At 50.2% G+C, this 18414-nt stretch overlaps 4 protein-coding genes, 1 long non-coding RNA gene and 2 other non-coding genes across 7 annotated transcripts; 1 reads left to right on the top strand and 6 right to left on the bottom strand.

Annotated features, from left to right (window-relative positions):
• Positions 1 to 1119: 1119 nt before the first annotated feature.
• On the bottom strand, positions 1120 to 4625 carry LOC132666246 (uncharacterized). Its single transcript, XR_013555380.2, has 3 exons — positions 3979 to 4625; positions 3278 to 3518; positions 1120 to 1561 (listed from the first exon to the last, which is right to left on the bottom strand). It is a non-coding gene; the product is annotated as an uncharacterized LOC132666246 (long non-coding RNA).
• TRNAQ-CUG (transfer RNA glutamine (anticodon CUG)) lies at positions 3012 to 3083 on the bottom strand. The gene has a single exon. It is a non-coding gene; the product is annotated as a tRNA-Gln (tRNA).
• Positions 4626 to 6325: 1700 nt separating the features above from the next.
• TRNAQ-UUG (transfer RNA glutamine (anticodon UUG)) lies at positions 6326 to 6397 on the bottom strand. Its single transcript has one exon. It is a non-coding gene; the product is annotated as a tRNA-Gln (tRNA).
• A 5745-nt stretch (positions 6398 to 12142) lies between these two features.
• Positions 12143 to 12591, bottom strand: LOC132666253 (histone H2B type 1-C/E/F/G/I). Its single transcript, XM_078446518.2, has one exon. The coding sequence runs from the start codon at positions 12546 to 12548 to the stop codon at positions 12168 to 12170; it is 381 nt and encodes a 126-aa protein (XP_078302644.1). The 5' UTR covers positions 12549 to 12591; the 3' UTR covers positions 12143 to 12167.
• A 247-nt stretch (positions 12592 to 12838) lies between these two features.
• LOC132674604 (histone H2A type 1-E-like) lies at positions 12839 to 14499 on the top strand. Its single transcript, XM_060627190.3, has one exon. It carries the CDS (start codon positions 12871 to 12873, stop codon positions 13255 to 13257), a length of 387 nt encoding a protein of 128 aa, XP_060483173.2. The 5' UTR covers positions 12839 to 12870; the 3' UTR covers positions 13258 to 14499.
• A 1682-nt stretch (positions 14500 to 16181) lies between these two features.
• Positions 16182 to 16756, bottom strand: H3C10 (H3 clustered histone 10). Its single transcript, XM_078446424.2, has one exon. The coding sequence runs from the start codon at positions 16729 to 16731 to the stop codon at positions 16321 to 16323; it is 411 nt and encodes a 136-aa protein (XP_078302550.1). The 5' UTR covers positions 16732 to 16756; the 3' UTR covers positions 16182 to 16320.
• Positions 16757 to 17819: 1063 nt separating this feature from the next.
• Positions 17820 to 18290, bottom strand: LOC144616318 (histone H2A type 1-E). Its single transcript, XM_078446517.2, has one exon. The coding sequence runs from the start codon at positions 18264 to 18266 to the stop codon at positions 17874 to 17876; it is 393 nt and encodes a 130-aa protein (XP_078302643.1). The 5' UTR covers positions 18267 to 18290; the 3' UTR covers positions 17820 to 17873.
• Positions 18291 to 18414: the final 124 nt, after the last annotated feature.

Here is an 18414-nt window from a genome sequence, read left to right as displayed (position 1 = left end):
ATCCCGCCCCGCCTCAGCTCTGCACCTGCCGCTCACACCTCTGCCCGCCGCTCACACCTGTGCCCAACGCTCACACCTGCGCCCACCACTCGCACCTGCGCCCCCCTCACACCTGTGCTCTCCACTCCCGTCTCCACCCACCGCTCACACCTGCGCCCCTCCCCCCGCTCACACCTGTGCCCACCTCTGTCACCTGCGCCTGCTGCTCATACCTCCGCCTGGGCGTCACGGTTCTTCCCGAGGCTTCTTCCGCTGCCTTGATCCGGGCTTCGGCTTCGCTGCTCCCAGTAGGTTTCCTCGGCACCCCAACTGCCCCCATCGGACCCGCACATAGTCTGCTCCTTTAACAGCATCCTCCCTCCCGCCCGCCAGCAAGCTCCCAGCGCGGGACCGTCCTGCCGCCTTGCGCTCCGTGGGGTCCCCGCCGCCGTCCAGCGCAGCGTCCAGGTCAGCTCGTGCCCGGAGCAGGAGCCGCAGCGCACCCTGTCCCCATCCTCACCGGAGCCGGGTGGCTCACCCCCCTTGTGTCCCAAATCTGCTGCGTGTCTTCCCGAATGTCTCCTTGATCCCACCCCCATCCCATCTGACCCCCAACGTCCTTGCTCCTGAGGGCTGGGCTGTGATTACAGGCAGACGAGGTCCTGGTTTGCGTGGCCGCGACCGAGTTCACCTGCAGAAAAGGTCCAGCTCGCTGCACTCCCGGCGCTTGGCCTCATCCGCGCTCGTCTTCCCGGACTCGGTGATACACTTTCGGCGGACGCTGTGGGGCCCCGGCCCTCGGCTGCCGTGGCCGCACCTTGAACGAGTTCCTGTTTGTGGAAACGGGCCGAGCGTTTTGGGAGCTCAGCCGCAGGAAGCACGGCTGCGCGCCGAACTTGCCGGAGGTTCCCCGGCCCTTCCGGCCCCGGGCTCCGCTTCCGATGCCTCCAGCTCAGAGTGAACCTTCCCGGATTCCCCACGTAAATCCTTTGATTCACGCGAATTACACCCACCCTCGTGGGATTCCAGGATGTCGAGCTGCCACCCAGTTTGTAAGTCTCTTGCCGCTACCGGGCGAGGTAAGTGCGGTCCTGCTGAAGGACAGGGCGCTGTCAGACCGTCGATGCGGTTTTCCAGGCATCTCAGAAAGAGCGCAGACAACGCTCTGGTTTATTTTGCAAGTAGCCAGAGAAGGGTGGGGGAAATCAGAAGAAGGAACAGGGAATAGTGGAGCAGAGAAAAACAGGGTCAGACTGTCCTTGGGGGTGCAGATCGTGTCCCCAGAGACGGAGCCCTGGGCCCGATTCGTGCAGACTGTGAGCTGTATCATTCCAGACGCCCTCAGACAAATGCTCCAGACTTTGACGACCGCCGTCGTTATTTTCTGCATCCCTTCAAAGCCTGCCAGGCTCGCCAAGGAGACCCTGTTGTGTTCAAGGGCACCGGTGTCTTTGCCCTGAGGTAGGTAATGAGGCAGAGACCCACAGGACTTGGGACCCAGCTCCCGAGGCTTCTCTCCAGGCTGATGAGCTCATGTCTATGTTCACCAGAAGCGACTTAGCCCTCAGCTCTTTACCAGAAGCTGGAAATTAAAAATGAAACATTATTGGAATCTCCAGCACCCCTCCCCTTTATCTTCCTATTCCTCTGTACCTGGAAATTTCAATAACCTAAGGGAAGAATGCTCTAAGGGAATTAAAATGTATTAAAAGAAACTCTAAGCAGACAATTTTTAGCATTGTCAGAAGTATACAGAGAGGGAAATAGATACATTTAAAAATGGATACAAGGCAGTTAACATACAACAAAGCTAATATTTCCATCGAGCAAGTGAAGGCGATTTTAAAACAAATTGTGATGGTGTAACTAACTTGACCTATGGAAGAAAACAAAGATGGACATTTACTCTCAACCATGTTAAAAATCAAGTTCCAGATAGACTCGTGACGTAGATACAAAATATAAATTAATAAAATACGTAGTTGCAATTAATAAGACAACTCAGAAAAAATTTTACTTGGAAACTATTGGATATTTAAGCGAGGAAGGTTTAAAACAATACTCTTCAATAAAAGTTTATGAAATCATAATAAAACACCTTAACTCAAATGTACACAAACAGAAGGGGAAATCCACCTGAAAATTAGCAATGAACCAGTCAGAAATGATGTAAAAGGGCTGCTTTGGTCTATGACTTCATTGTTTGAACCAAGAACAGTTTCAAGCAATTTTAATTCTGTATTTTTGTGCTTTCACACATTTTCCAGCGCTCTTCTAAAATATTTCCTCATAAATTTAAATCACTCCCAAGAATGTAACTTGTAGCATATGGTAAACTTAAGAAAGAATCCAATCAATGATTGAATACTGTCCATTGGAAAGTAAAAGCTTTAACAATCTACATGCACTAGGATTTTCTAAAAATATACTTGGTGAAATAAGAGAAAGACAAATACCTTATGATCTCATTTATATGTGAGATCTAAAACAAACCTGAAACTAATATGATGTTATATATTATTTATACCTCAATTAAAAAAATATGGCATGCTTTTAAGAGTTGAAAGTGCTCATGAATTCTCTTTTAAAAATATTTCTGTTCTATATCTGCCACAGAATTTTATCCCAGTATATTGCATTTTTATGCTTAAAGTCTGTGATTAATGACCCAATTATCCCAGTCTAAAACAAAATCATATAAAAATTGAGGTATGATTTTTAGTTATTTCAGGTGTGTAAGTCTCTCTACTTTAAATGTTTTTCTTCTTGTTTGAGCAGCCATTAAACCTAATAGCGGGCAACAAAACATTAAACATACTTTTTCATAAGTACAGGATATGAAAAATAATATTATACTGGAACTTAATGAAACTGATGGGACTTCCTTCCCTTCCCTCCCCCCACCCCCTTACAGTCACGTGTCTACAGATGAAATGGAATGGAACGGAGCGGAATAGAAATGGTTTGGAAAAGATAGTAAAACGACCAGTAGTTTATAGAAAGGTGGGGATCAAATTGAAAAGGAAACCCTAAGGTCCCACCGAGATTTGAACTCGGATCGCTGGATTCAGAGTCCAGAGTGCTGACCATTACACCATGGGGCCCACCTGGCCACCTTGCCCCCTAATTTGGTGACATAGTTCTTCTTGCCCAAGTCCCCTGATCTATAAGCACAGGTGACTTTTCCACCTCCGGGATGGAGTCGTGGACGTTCACCTGTCGCACATCTCCTACCCCAGGGTCTTATTGGAAAACACCGGCTTCCAAACGTCAGGAACCCTCCCGCCCCCCCTTTTACCTGCGTATTCCCCCCAAGCGGTTCCGGAACGGGGTGCTCCGGGCCCCTAAATAGGAGCACAGGTGAGGTCGTGACCCGGGCCGAGCCGTCATCGAGGTTCAGGTTTTGTGACAGGTGTTTGTATTGTTACCTCACGTGAGGCTCACACGCGCCCTGGGAGGTGGGGACACCTGCGGCCGAGGCCTGCGGTCCTTCACTCCGCTTGCTTATCAAGGCTGATTTCCTTCTGCGGGCCCTGCACCTGCGCGGGGGACCGGGGACAGGACTGGAGGAAGGTCCTTGCAGCCCTGGGGCACCTGTGTGTGTGTGTGGGGGGGGGACCGGTGACGGGGAGGGAGGAGGGTCCCTGCGGCACCTCTTTGGGGGTGGACTGGGGACGGGGAGGGAGGAGGGTCCCTGCGACCCTGGAGCACCTGTGTGTGTGTGGGGGGGGACCGGTGACGGGGAGGGAGGAGGGTCCCTGCGGCACCTCTTTGGGGGTGGACTGGGGACGGGGAGGGAGGAGGGTCCCTGCGACCCTGGAGCACCTGTGTGTGTGGGGTCCGGTGGCGGGAGGGAGGTCCCTGCGGCTCCGGCACCAGCCCCGCGCCCTCCAGTCCTCTCCCCGACGGAAAGCGCGTGTGGGAGGCCACCGAACGCACGTGACTCGGGGAATGCGTGTCGTGGGGCGCGCCCTGGACATAGCGGAGTAGCGTACGGACCTGGCACCTGCTGGAGCGACACGGGGGCCTCCCGCCCGCCGCCGCCCTTTCGTTGGCTGCGTGCGCGCTCTGGGTGCTTTCCCAGGATCCGGAGCCTGTGGGCGCGGGACAGCCGGGCCGGGCTGCCCCCCGGGACTTCAGGATCCGGAGCCCGTGGGCGCAGGGCCGCCGGGCCGGGCCGCCTCCCCAGATTAAAGGCTTCTGCGGCGAAGCGCTGCGAGGACGGCGCGCCCCCTGGTGGACACAGACGGCAAAGCGCAACAAAGCGCCGCGAAACCAGGCCGCCCCCAACACCCCGACCCCGGAGGACCGAACCCCGCAACGCGCCGCTCTCCCTGTAAACACCGGGCTTCTTGCGGGGTCCCCTTGCAGAGCGAGTTTTGCAGGGTGGTTCTTTCTGGAAAGCGGGGCTGGGAATTTTCCTGAAGCCTAGAACAGGTGCAGGTCGTATTCGCGCAGAGTGGGTAGGAACTCCTCGGGACGGAGGGTGCAAATCCTCCTCGGGTCCTTCAATCCGCCAAGACCTGGCGCAGATGAGGAAAAGGTCCTGACAAAGAACACCTTTAACCCTGCGCCGGGAAAGCCCCGACATTTCTCATTCCTCCACGAAGGCAGCCAGAGGTGAACACACTAGTTCAATCACAGTTTCCGACGCCAAAGGAAAAAAAGAATCCCAATGACCTTGACCTTGGGAGGTTCAGGGAGGGCCCCTGACTTGAGCAGCAGCGGCTCCCCGTTTATCAGCACGTCTGTGCTCTTGCTGGGCGCCTCCTGGGGGGGGGGGTTTCCCTTCGCCCGCAGGTGAGCCGGCTGAGAGCCCGGGTGTGACCTGAGCGGGCGCCCAGCAAGGGCACCGTCCAGGAGCCTATGTCTCCGTCCTGCGCCCTCGGAGACGAGATCGGAGCACCCTCAGCCCAAGTCCGCTTCCTGTGCCCACTCCGAAGTCTTCAGCGAACGCACGATTAGTGCGCTCCGGAGGCGGGCCTCGGGAGCTGGGCAGGAATGCAGGGAAAGGGGCCTTTCTTCCCTGAAGTGAGTTCTTGCCCAAAACAGGCGAAATACGGTGGTCCGACCCCCTCCTCCTCCCTTTAGCCACTGAGTGGCCTCATTAAGACCACTCGTTGTGGACATTCATCTCCAGGGAGACGTCTGCTCCGGTCTGGGGGCAAATCTCGTTCTTAGCGGGTGTAGACCTCGGGATCATGGAAGGAAAAGGAGTGAGAAGGAACCAGGTATGGGTTCTGGGATGGGTGAGTCAGTCCGGGTGCACGGCCACGACCAGGGCCCGTGGGACCCAGACCTGAAAGGTGAGCGGGCTTCAGGACTGACCCCTCCCCCTCGCGCAGGAGGGAGGGTTTCTTGCACGAGGAATTGAAACCCGAGGCGGGATGAGAAGGGGAACACGGAGGAGGCACTGACGCCCGGGGCCAGGGAGCCAGCGGCGGCCCCAGGGAGAAGGGCTGCAGGGTGCAAGTTGGTTTTTGGAGAACACGAGGGCAGAGGGGGAGGGCGAAGACACTGAGTGGGTAGAAAACGAGAAGAGACGGGGGAAGAACGGAAAGAACAGAAATACTTTTACCCCGGCTGGTGACTAGAAGCTGACGCGACACCCCGCGAGGGGCAGGAACAGTGACAGACGGACGAGGCAGGAGATGCGGGCAGGTTAGGGCCGCGATCGTGCTGCGGCGAGAATTCTGCAAGCGACCAGCACGGGCGTCCACGCAGCACGACTCACGTGCAAGAAGGAATCTCGGAAGCGTGCAGCTCGCCGAGGGGAGGGGGTGGGGCGAGGGGGCCTGCAAGGGCTGGGGGCCGCGGGAAGCTCCGAGGGGTCGAGGGGGGGCGTAAAGGCTGGGGGCCACGGGCAGGGACCGTTCGCTCTGCGGGCCTGGGCTTGGTGAGAGCGTCCGATGGAGGAGGCCAAGCGCGGGGAGGGCGGACCCGCTCAGACCGGGTATTGATCACTTCTCAGCTCAGATCCCTTTTCCAGTCTCACAGTAATCTGGCCATTCCTCGTAAAACGGAAGTCCTTCTGTGTGCACTACCTCCTCTGTAGGAATCCAGCCAAGGGCACACGTGGGGGACACGAGTCCCACCCCCCGCCCCCCCCCCCCCCCCAATCTGGATCTGGGAGCAGTTTACAGGATTGGAGACTGCTTCTTGTTGTGCGCGTTTCTCCGCGGGGTCTCGCTGGCGCGGGCTGGCTCTGGCTTCCGGTAATATTATTGGTCGTTAGGGCTTCGTATGGGTTGCCTTACAGGGGGAGAGGGTCGTTTTAAGAGAGATCACGGGAAGAAAAATAGAAAAGAAAAAAAAAAAAAAAAAAATTGGCAAAGAGAAGCCCGGAAGGTCCCACCGAGATTTGAACTCGGATCGCTGGATTCAAAGTCCAGAGTGCTAACCATTACACCATGGGGCCGGCGGGTGCCGTTGCTTAGCAGGTATCCCTTGTGATAAATATTCATCACTGAGGCGCTGCATCCTAATCCCCAGATTTTCATTTTTTCCCTCCTCCTTCCCCCCCCCCCTCCCCCAGTAAAGCTGTATCGCCCCCTGCAGGCGCATTTTGGAAATGTGGGAGTGCTTTGGCTGTCTCCATGGCTGGGGGCACGAATGGCTGTTACAGGTCAAGACCGACCCGAGAGGCCGAAGGCCTGACCTACTCAGGACAGTCTTCTACAAAGACTGGTCCTTAGGACTGCGCGGCTTTGGTGGCACCACCTTCTGTGCCCTTCATCCGGTTTTCAGGCGCCTTTTTTAACTGAAATTCCTGCTCCCACCTTTGCACCCGTCTGTCCATAGTGAATCGTCTCGTGGACATCTGGCAGGACGCTGTCGGACTTCGTTAGCGTTTTGAGGTTAACTCTGACGTGGGAAGTCACAGTTTCTGGTCGGGGGTGTTGGGAGACTCACGGTTGGAATCCTAAGTCACCACAGGAGAAGTCTGACCCCTGTGAGGCCGCCGTACTGTTAAGTAGCCCGGACCCCGTGTCAGTGGTCTGGCCCACAGTGTCAACGCACAGGGGTGGGGATAAAGATGCCGTCAGGTGATTGTCGCCCTCCGCAGCTATGCCGAGAGTCACCCCAAGTCGGTGAACTTCCACCTGAGCTCCAGACATCTTGGGGCACATCCTGACCACAGAATCCACAAATATAACGAAATGTTTCTTATGGTACCAGATTTTGGGCTGGCTTCCTATGCAGTAACGGTAACCAGAAAAACTTCTAGAAACAGGAATTTTCCCTGTCTACTCCCTCAGTATTGCCCGGTAGGATTGTCCTCAATTTGTCGTCACCGTAAGTAATATGTTAATGAACATCAGGGTTCGTGTCTTCTTATGGGCCTATTTAAGAACTTGCGATAGGCCTCCCAACATGATGATTGTTTACAAAATTGTTGGCCCTGGGGTCTGCAAGAGTGGGATGGAATTTGAAAAGTTAAAAATATGAAGTAGATGATTAAGGCTAAGAAGAACCCCCCCCTCCCCCCTCCCAAAGACGCCCTCTAAGGGCCATGTATTGTTATATGAAGCGAAAAAAGACATTTGTGGGTCATCACTCACGCAGTGTCGTTCCAGAGTCTGCCTGGTGCTGGGGGTATGGTGGAGAATGGGATTCCTCTGTTAGAAGTCACCTCTTTAGGGAGAGTTTTACAAGAATACCCTTCGCTGCCCTGGATCCAGATCCTAGCGCACGGGAGGCCATCGGCTCTCATTTTGCGGCGCTAATTTTCAACAGCTGCCTAGAGAACCTTCGGGTTTGTGAGGTTCTATGCAGGAAGTAAGTTGCACTATGAGGAAGAGGCAGACGTGGCTGCCAAAGTGTGGTCCCAGATCAGCAATTATCAGCATCACCTGGAACTTGTTAAAAATGCAAATGTTGGGCCTGGTGGTCACAGACCCACTGAATCAGAAACTCTGGGGGTGGGGCTCAGCAATCTGTGTTTGAACAAGTCTTCCAGGAGAGTCTGATGCACCTGAAGTGTAAGAACCACTGTGTCTGAGGGTCTCGAACATGTTTGGCCTCAGTGTATACAGAACGTTTCTCACTGGTCACCTATTAACCATTGGCTGTCAGCCTTGCTGTGCTGTGTAAATACCTAGCACCAAACACCATCCCCAGAGACTCTGATTTAATTGGTTTGGGGAGGGGTAAAATGCTCCCAGGTCCTTCTAAGCCTGGACAGGGTTGAGGGCTCCGGCCTCTGGCCCCTACCTGAGAGAAGGCCTCCCTCTTCTACTCACACTTTCCACGCCTCTCACACTCCCCTTCCTCCCACCTTAGACTTCAGAAGAATGCATCAATCGGTGGCCTGCTTTCTTAGAAAACATAAGTTACTCAAGGAGAGGAGGCGTGGTCTGAGGTTTGAGCAGGAACTTCTTTCTGCGGCCACGTCTGTCCGTCGGGGACATAGTCACTAGTCGGCCGCCCTAGGTCTGCTCTTTCACTGTCTTATCTCTTGTCAACGTGAGCTGCGACAGACTGAAGCAGAAGTTCTTGTAGGAAAATGTGAGGTTAAAGGAAACCGATTTAGAAAAAAACTTGCACGAAAGAAGATGGGGACTGTTTCTATACTAAACACCAAAAAATAAAAACCGAAGAATTCTCTTCCTCCCGGCAATGGCCAATTAGAAAGAAGGACCTCCTGGATGGTAGAAGACAAGGCCCCACTTCTCTCGTATGAAATAAAACCCTCTTCAACTTCTTTTCTATTTCTTCACGTAGAATATAAAGTCAAGCCTGCCCAGTGAGGCCCTGTCTGCATACCGTACTGCATCCCATATGGAGTTCTGTGCCAGTGTTCAAAGCTGCTACCCAGCAGTTTGTCTGCAGGTGATAAACACAGAGGAGTTTCATTAGATTTGTAAGGAAGTCTCCTAGGACCTCGGAACACGAGACATCGTTGCACAGCCTTCTGGCATTTATCTCCAAAGCGGGCACTTCTCATCCATTGGCTTCTTTGATCATAGGCTACAGAGGCAACAATGTTGTATATGAAGTCTTTCCTTTAAGCCGGTCATAAATTCTTCTGAGCTTCTTCTACTAGTTCCAAAATAGTGATACTTTCTTTTTCTCCTTCATGCTCATGGAGCAAAGAGATCCTATGAATGCTGGACTAATTTAATAAGTAATTTGAGAGTCTGCTTCACTTAAATAACCATCCAGTTATATTGGTGTGTAGAATTTTGCATATTTCAGAATCTTACTTGATAAGCTCTTCACAATTCATATTAGTTGCTTTATCCCGAAGGCCTGCCATTTTCAGAAGCCTGTGCAGAGTACAGAATGAAGCCTTTGGTATAACATTCCATCAGACTAATGGCTCCGGCCCATGGACTGCTCCCTTCTGCCTCCCCTTGTAGACTTTAGTCCCACCAACGATTACTGATTCCTTGAATGTGATACCCACTTTCCTACTTCTGCTTAGAATGTTGTTTTGTATGATCCCCACCCCTACCGGTAATATCACCTGTCCTGTGCTCCTTGGGTTTTCCATACACATCTCTGCCAAGGCATTTATTATGTGTGTTTTATCTGTATTTGAGCAGGGGGATTCTTAGATTTATTTATTTGTTCGTTCATTCATTCATTTATGGGCAGTGCATGCCTGATTTAAAATTCGAAGAGCATAAAAAGGTTATAGTTGAAAAGATCCTCCCTGAATCGTTGGCAGTTTATCTAGTATCCTTCTAGAGGCATTTTACAATCATACAAACATACGTATACAAAATTCTCTGCACACTATCCTGTGCCTTACTTTTTGCACTAGCCAGTAATGGAGACCATCACATATCGATACCTGGAGAAGCCTAATAGTACCCAGTGGTTACAAATGTGGATTCTGAAGCTAGATTCTTTAAAAATATGTTTGCATTACTTATTGGCCGTGCAACCTCAGGCTGTTTACTCAACCTCTCTGAATCCCTACTTTATAATCTATAAAACAGGCATAGTAGTAATTTCACTCATAAGGTTATTATAAAGATTAAAGTATGGAATTTATGTGAGGAATCTTTTAGGACCTCGTCTGGCACGTGGTAAGCAATACATATTAGCTACTGTTATTAAGAAAAAGAGCATTTTTATTTGTTTTTACCATCAGAATAATGCACTGTAACTTATCGCTTTGTTTTTGATCACTCAGATTGCTTCTAGTCTCTTGTACTATAAACTGGGCTGCTGAAAAACTCTGTACATATATGTCATTTTGCACATTTTCACGAATAATACAATCCTGGAGGTGGTTTCTGGGTGTAAAAATAGATGCATTGTTTTGAAAGAGATTGTCAAATTTTCTTCCATGAAAGGATTACCAATTTTCAGGGCCCCCAGTGGTGACTGAGAATTAAGATCATGGAGTCTTACTCAGGAATTTCCATTTCTAACCCAACATACAATGACTGGCTTGTAGTGAGTATTAAAGGCGAAATAAAATGTTAGTTTAACTGGTTGGAAGGATTGGGAAATACAGTGGGGTTTTGGTGGCGGCAAGAAAGCATTTTAAAATCTGCTTTGGCATCTTTTTTTCCTAGCAAAGTCACAAGACTACTGGAAAGGAGGGGGACACAGAAGACTTTTATTTGTCACTTTGCGTTGGCCTACTACTACAGAGATTTCTTTCAGAAACTGGAAAGAGGAATAGATAAAAATTACTGAAGTTTCATTACTACCTTAATACAACAGGGTGGCGGGGGACCGTAAGTAGCAACTGGCCGGAGTGCAATTGATTTACTGGCTTTCTGGTAGCAAAATGCTTTACTACTGCCATAACGTGTTTTCACCTTGGTTATTCCACGTGACTCTAACACAGACAAAGATACCGGCAAGAAGACAAAGGAACATTGAGTGACTAAGAGCCGCAACCTTCCTTTAGACCTCTCACTGTCATCTCCGAGTTATTCCCATTTTACAGAGGGAAGACGTGGAGATCTGTACCTTATGCAATTTGCTGCAAGACACAGCAAGAACTGGCCGAATGGGGCCAAGAGCCCAGCATGGTGCTAGGAACATAGTTAATGCCCAATAAATCTGAAGAAATGAGGGGTTACTGTAGAAGGATGATAAAAGCAAAGGCCTTCATTTACACTTTCCCTTCTCATCAGGGCAGGGATTATGCCCTAAAAGAGGCAGCCAATCCTACCAAAATCGAGGACTCAAATTTGGCAGCTTAAATTCCGTTCACGTTATTTTATTTTATTTTATTTTATTTTATTTTATTTTATTTTATTTTATTTTATTTTATTTTTTTGGCTGTGTGGCCTTGGGTAAGTGACTTGTTTTGCTTTACTTGAGAAAGGGAGGTGACCGTGCCCACTTCACAGAGCTGTTCTGAGGAGTTAACATGCACTGAGCACTGTACCTGCCATATTGGACGCCGTGCACCTGCTGGCGGTGTGTCCATCCTGCAGATCGGTACTCAGAGCCGTGCAAGGGGTGGAGCTGGAGCGAGAGCCCGGAGTTTCCGCTCCTATCCAGGGAGCCCAAGAACTTCGCTGTACCTTGTGCCCACATGTGCAGAATGGCGAATAGCACGTGGAGGCCCACATTCACTGACTAATCTCCTTTTCTTGCTTTAAATATCTAAAGCTGAGCCCTTAGGGCTCTTTAGTCCCTGCGAGGGCACCACGAAGACTGCCTTACCGCCGACCTCGGAGACTCAACGTAAGCTTTAGCACCCACCTCCCCCTCCTCCACCTTTGGAACGAGGAAGTGGGATGAATTGTGAGGCTTTCCCGCCCGTGTTCCTCTAGTTTCCACTTGGTCCGCAGAGTTCAAGCAAAAGGCTGGCCTCACTCCACTCTCCTTTCCCTTCAGTGCTCCAGGTTGTGACTTTGGTCCTTGGGGTTTCCACTTATACGGCCACTATCAGGTGTAGACATGGCAAGCGCGGGAACGCACGGGGAAAGGTGGTGCTAAGCGCCACCACAACGCTGCAGTCACGTCCAGGGCACCACCAAGCCCGTCACCCAGTCAACATGGCAGCGTCGAACCCACCTCCAGCCTTCTGGACGAGAAGACCCGAAGGGTGCTTAAGGTGTCCCTGGAAAACGTGATCCGGGACGCTGTCACCTACCCAGAACAACACCCGTTTCCCTAGTAACAACAGTGCACCAGCTCTTCCTTAGCAAGTTTAAGTGGCTCTGAAAAGAGCCTTTGGGATTGGTTAACGGGACGCTTACTTGGCAAGTCTACTTGGAGCTGGTGTACTTGGTGACGGCCTTGGTGCCCTCGGACACGGCGTGCTTGGCCAGCTCCCCGGGCAGCAGCAGGCGCACGGCCGTCTGGATCTCCCGGGACGTGATGGTCGAGCGCTTGTTGTAATGCGCCAGGCGCGACGCCTCGCCCGCGATGCGCTCGAAGATGTCGTTCACGAACGAGTTCATGATGCCCATGGCCTTGGACGAGATGCCGGTGTCGGGGTGCACCTGCTTCAGCACCTTGTACACGTACACCGAGTAGCTCTCCTTGCGGCTGCGCTTGCGCTTCTTGCCGTCCTTCTTCTGCGCCTTGGTCACCGCCTTCTTCGAGCCCTTCTTCGGGGCCGGGGCGGACTTGGCTGGCTCAGGCATGGCCGGAACGACACAGGACGCGCTCAGAAAAAACGAAACTGTAGGGCGGGTAAGACGCAACTTGTCGGGTTTATATAGAAACCCTTATGCAAATAAGGTGTAAGTTACAGTCCTGGGTCTGATTGGTGGCTAGTCAACATGACGTCAGTAGTTAGCTCTGCCCAATCACGACGCGACACTCCCAAAACTGCATTCTCGTTGGAGAAAATAAAGCCACAAGCTTAGCCAATGCAAAGCCTTCTTTTTCGCGCCCAATCAGGGCTATAAGAAGTGCTGGTTATGTGCTCGTGTCGCCAAGTGCCTCTAGAGTGTTTAGGTGGTCATGTCTGGACGCGGGAAGCAGGGCGGCAAGGCTCGCGCCAAGGCCAAGACGCGCTCGTCGCGGGCCGGGCTGCAGTTCCCGGTGGGGCGCGTGCACCGCCTGCTCCGCAAGGGCAACTACGCCGAGCGGGTCGGGGCCGGCGCGCCGGTGTACCTGGCGGCCGTGCTGGAGTACCTGACGGCCGAGATCCTGGAGCTGGCGGGCAACGCGGCCCGCGACAACAAGAAGACGCGCATCATCCCGCGCCACCTGCAGCTGGCCATCCGCAACGACGAGGAGCTCAACAAGCTGCTGGGCCGCGTCACCATCGCGCAGGGCGGCGTCCTGCCCAACATCCAGGCCGTGCTGTTGCCCAAGAAGACCGAGAGCCACCACAAAGCCAAGTGAGAAGGAAGCTTGGAAACCACTGAAAAACAAAAGGCTCTTTTCAGAGCCACTTCTATAGTCCTAAAAAGGTGACACGACTTGTTTTCTTCTCACGTTCTTTCGTTCAGGATGATTGAAGTGCAATTTCTAGTTGGGCTTTAGCTTCCTGTTCATACTTAAGAATTGGTATTGTAGTGGCCAAGGGCAGTGTGCCCCCAGGTTACCACATTGGCATATGACTCTGAACTAAATACACTTGGGAAACCTCCACTGTGTAAAGACACTCAGACTCCTCCTGTTTCTCTGAAAGCTGGATCACCAGAGATAGGAACTTTAAAGACTCAGGAGCTGCAGTTTCTACTAGTCTGCTTTTGTTCAACTTGTTTCTTCAGTCCAGGATCTCAAACATGTTTTCTGTATTCTGCCAAATCCTAAGAGTTTTGTCTAAAAAGTAAAAACTTCCGCCTTGGTCATTGATTGGGGTCCCAAACTTCAGTGGGCCTCTGCATGTAATAAAACACACTTTTTATTATTCTAGTTCTTAAACCAGGTTAGGAGTGGGTACAATGAAGGGAGAAGAATTTTTTCCCTTTCCTACAGTGTTTAGGATACTTTGCTAACAAGTTAACATTTGTGAACTAAATAGACTGATTTCAAAGTCATTTATTTGAATGTACAAGGACATTAAGTTGATTCAAGGTGACTACCTATGTCAGTATCTGAAAGTTTGTCGTAGGTGACAATTTTACTATCAAGGTAACTTTGGGCAGGATGCAGGAGTGGTTTCCATATATGGTACACAAAACCACTGGGGTGTCAGGAAGATGGTAATTTTGAATTAAAAATTTGCCTTTAAAGAATAATTTGGTTTTAATGATCTGTTTACTAAAAGTATTCAAATGCAGTTTATAGTATTATAATTATTCATGTGTATATTCATGTATATGAGTGTATACATCTATTACCACATGGCCAAACGTGTAGATGTCCAATATAGCGGTACAATCTTGGTCGTAACAAGGATGGCACTGAATGCTAAGAACTGCAGTCCAAGTTTTCGTGATGGAGACCCAGTTTGAAAGAACAGAAACGCTTCCGAAAAGCCAAAGGCCCTTTTGAGAATAGTAAGTTCAAAGATCCTGGTCCGTTGTCCATATTTCTACACAGGCAAAGCAAGATCCTTGTATACTAGTCCTTGGAAAAGACTGGAATATTTGTGCTACTTACTAGTTTTGCAATCTCAATAAATGGATGCACAAAGACTATTTTTTCCTGTGGCCTCATTTATTAAATTGTAATGTACTTATACTTTCCACGAATTTTCGTTTCATATTCAGGTACTATACATTAAGGACACAACAATAAGACCCTGCCTGTCCAAAAGAAACTCATTCTAATGGGATAAAACACAAAAGTAAATAATCAAAACACAAGATAGGAAGAGAAATAAGCATAGGACTTTGGGAGGACTAAGACGGAAGGATAAGGAAGGAGAGGGAACATCTCATCTGAAGGTTGGAGGAAACTGGGAATTAGAGGAAAGGGTGGGGATCTCAGCACAGAATGAGCAGCACCAGATTCATGGCTTGTGATATTTCAGGCAATGACACGAAGTTCGATACTGGCCACAGAGCAGATTGCAAGAGACAGGAAGAAGCCAGAAGGGATCTGTAGGCCACTTGCTTGGTTTTAAAGACTTTTATATACTAATGACTCCCAAACCTTACTTTTTATGTACTAATGACTCCCAAACCTTTATGTCCATCCCAGACTTACCTCCTGAGTTAAGATGTACATATTCACGTACATTCTGAAATTCTTGCAGATCTCTAGGAAAGTGAAAATGCACATCCCAGACTGATCAGACCATCCCTCCTCCTTCAGTGAGCCTTAGAAGATGGCATCACATTCGACACGTTAGCATGAGCCAAAATGATCTGGGGTCACTGAGCATGCATTTTTGCATGCCATTCCTATAGCAAAACTCAATTCCTCTTATGGGGTGATGAAAGCACACCTTGAAGGCCCAGAAAGAGCTGAGGTAGGTCACGAGATAATGTTTAGCACATGGAGTGGTTTCAGAGACTTGGAGTATCCATTTTAGACCCACAGATCTAAAAATGACCAGGTCCACACAACTAGAACTACTCACTGCCCCTGAATAAGTCTTCATATAATCAGAACGGAAAGACCAACTTGGAGAATTGTACTTTTTGCATACTCTGCCCAACCAGCAAGAGTATTGATCAGGGTGCACAGGGCCCTTAATAGCTGTTTCCCAGCCCAGGGGTAAGGAAAGCTTCACTTGCACTCAATAACAATCTGTTTTGGATCAGCACAGCCTCGTGAGTGTGTGTGTGTGTGTGTGTGTGTGTGTGTGTGTGTGTGTGTGTGTCTGTGTGTGTGTGTCTGTGTCTGTGTGTGTGTAGGGAAGGGTAAATTGGGAGGGTGGGAGGGCACTGCTTCCTCCAAATATACCTTCCCTTCCAGAGGAAGGCAGATTACCGAGAGGATATTTATAATACATTGTTTTGCTGGTAGAGGCTAGTAGGGCATTTTTAATTGGTAAAATACTGGCATTATCTTAAAACTCTGGATGTGGAAATCATAGGCACTAGTTAACCATGAACCCACTCACCTGAAGGCAATTGACACAATCAAGATGGGTGATTTTAAGTTAGCAGTTGTGACCTTGGAACCCAACTTCAAGAGTACAAAGTAACTTAGAAATTTCTTCCCACCTTCCTCAAAGTTGAGAAGGGACAGGGAGAACAAGGGAGAACATGTGCGGGTAGCTTCCTTGTGTTCACATCAAGTGGTCTACCAAGAGAAAGGGTTTAATGAACCCCAGACCAGAGTGGTTAAACAGGACTAAAAGTATAAATCGGAGCGCAAGCAGGCCAATAGCTAAGTGCACTTGTGAGGGTCTTTACTAACTTCCTAAAACACTGCAAAGCGCCCGGAAATGGTCGTTATCCACCGGTGAAACCAACCCGTCAATAAGTTACAGGGAAACAGTCCTTTTCAGCGTACATGTGGTGGCTCTGAAAAGAGCCTTTGGGAAGGAGTGACAGACCTTGTGGCTCAGGCCCGCTCTCCGCGGATGCGGCGCGCCAGCTGGATGTCCTTGGGCATGATGGTGACGCGCTTGGCGTGGATGGCGCACAGGTTGGTGTCCTCGAAGAGCCCCACCAGGTAGGCCTCGCACGCCTCCTGCAGCGCCATCACGGCCGAGCTCTGGAAGCGCAGGTCGGTCTTGAAGTCCTGCGCGATCTCGCGCACCAGCCGCTGGAACGGCAGCTTGCGGATCAGCAGCTCGGTGGACTTCTGGTAGCGGCGGATCTCGCGCAGGGCCACCGTGCCGGGCCGGTAGCGGTGCGGCTTCTTGACGCCGCCGGTGGCCGGCGCGCTCTTGCGGGCCGCCTTGGTGGCCAGCTGCTTGCGCGGGGCCTTGCCGCCCGTCGACTTGCGCGCCGTCTGCTTCGTGCGAGCCATGGCTGGGACGTTGGATGCCAGTAAGAAAAGGAAGCCAGTTCCGTTTTATTTATAGTGAGAGTCAGAAGCTGATTGGACAAAAGGGGATCAGCCTACACAACCGGTAACCGGATTGGTTAAAGACTCGAAACTTTTATGGAGCGCCGAGTGTGCTGATGGTCTTGTCCACGACCTCAATATGTATTTTTTGTCCGCTTTATATTAGCGATTTCCTGTAGAAATAAATGCAAGCTACATAAGAAACATATTTTCACATTATATCCACATTAGAACAAAATAAACAAATTATTTTAAATATTTTGTTTAACCTAGTATTTCCAAAATCATTTCAACATGTAATCAGCAACTGTTAGATATTTTACATTCCTTTCTCCAAACTCTGCGGAATCCAGTGTGCATTTTACACGTACAGCACTTCTTAATTCAGACTAGCCACACGTCCCGTGATCACTAGACACAACTGGCTACCATTCTGGACAGCTCAATTCTATACCATCTCCCCTCAATTTTTTCTACTTTTTACATTTTGGGATTTGTTATTTTTCAACAAGGAAATTCTAACTTGCATGCAAACAATCCACAGACTAGAAACTTCATAGGGAAACATTGTTCCACGAACTTCTCATTTTCAGAGAATACAAACCAATTCCATTGCAGCATACATTGTTTTTCTGCTAACTTGTAAACTCAAAATTACGAAACCTGTCTTGTTTTACTAACGGGGGAGGAGAGACTGGCTTTGCAAAAGGACATGAAGCATGGTGTGTAATTTAGCAGAATTACTCGTATTCCTGTTTTAAGGATTATCTACTTCCCCACCACCAGTAACCTATGGTGGGTCTACCCATCTGCATGTACATCCAGAAATTCTCACTCGAAAGTGGCAAGTCCATACGATAGGTTCTTTGCATGACATGAAAAGTTAGAGGACGGATTTGAAAACTTTAGGACTAGGAAAGCGAACGTTTTACTCGATTGCTTTTGCTTAACGTGTTAAGTTGCGAGACTTATGACGTTTCAGAATTGTTATCAAAAACAAAAGGTACTTCGTGTACAGTTCTTCACAGGAAATTGTAGGTGGCTCTTAAAAGAGCCTTTGGTTTATGCGGGAGAGAGGCGTTGTGGCAAATTAATCCAGGATTCTATTTGCCCTTGGCCTTGTGGTGGCTCTCGGTCTTCTTGGGCAGCAGCACGGCCTGGATGTTGGGCAGGACGCCGCCCTGCGCGATGGTGACGCGGCCCAGCAGCTTGTTGAGCTCCTCGTCGTTGCGGATGGCCAGCTGCAGGTGGCGCGGGATGATGCGCGTCTTCTTGTTGTCGCGGGCCGCGTTGCCCGCCAGCTCCAGGATCTCGGCCGTCAGGTACTCCAGCACGGCCGCCAGGTACACCGGCGCGCCGGCCCCGACCCGCTCGGCGTAGTTGCCCTTGCGGAGCAGGCGGTGCACGCGCCCCACCGGGAACTGCAGCCCGGCCCGCGACGAGCGCGTCTTGGCCTTGGCGCGAGCCTTGCCGCCCTGCTTCCCGCGTCCAGACATGACCACCTAAACACTCTAAAGGCACTTGGCGACACGAGCACACAACCAGCACTTCTTATAGCCCTGATTGGGCGCGAAAAAGAAGGCTTTGCATTGGCTAAGCTTGTGGCTTTATTTTCTCCAACGAGAATGCAGTTTTGGGAGTGTC

Source organism: Panthera onca, chromosome B2 (genome assembly GCF_046562875.1).
Source record: "Panthera onca isolate mPanOnc1 chromosome B2, mPanOnc1 haplotype 2, whole genome shotgun sequence".
In the NCBI taxonomy this organism is placed as follows: domain Eukaryota; kingdom Metazoa; phylum Chordata; class Mammalia; order Carnivora; family Felidae; genus Panthera; species Panthera onca.
The sequence above is the reverse complement of the archived record's forward strand: the minus strand, read 5'-3'. Positions and strand labels throughout refer to the sequence as shown.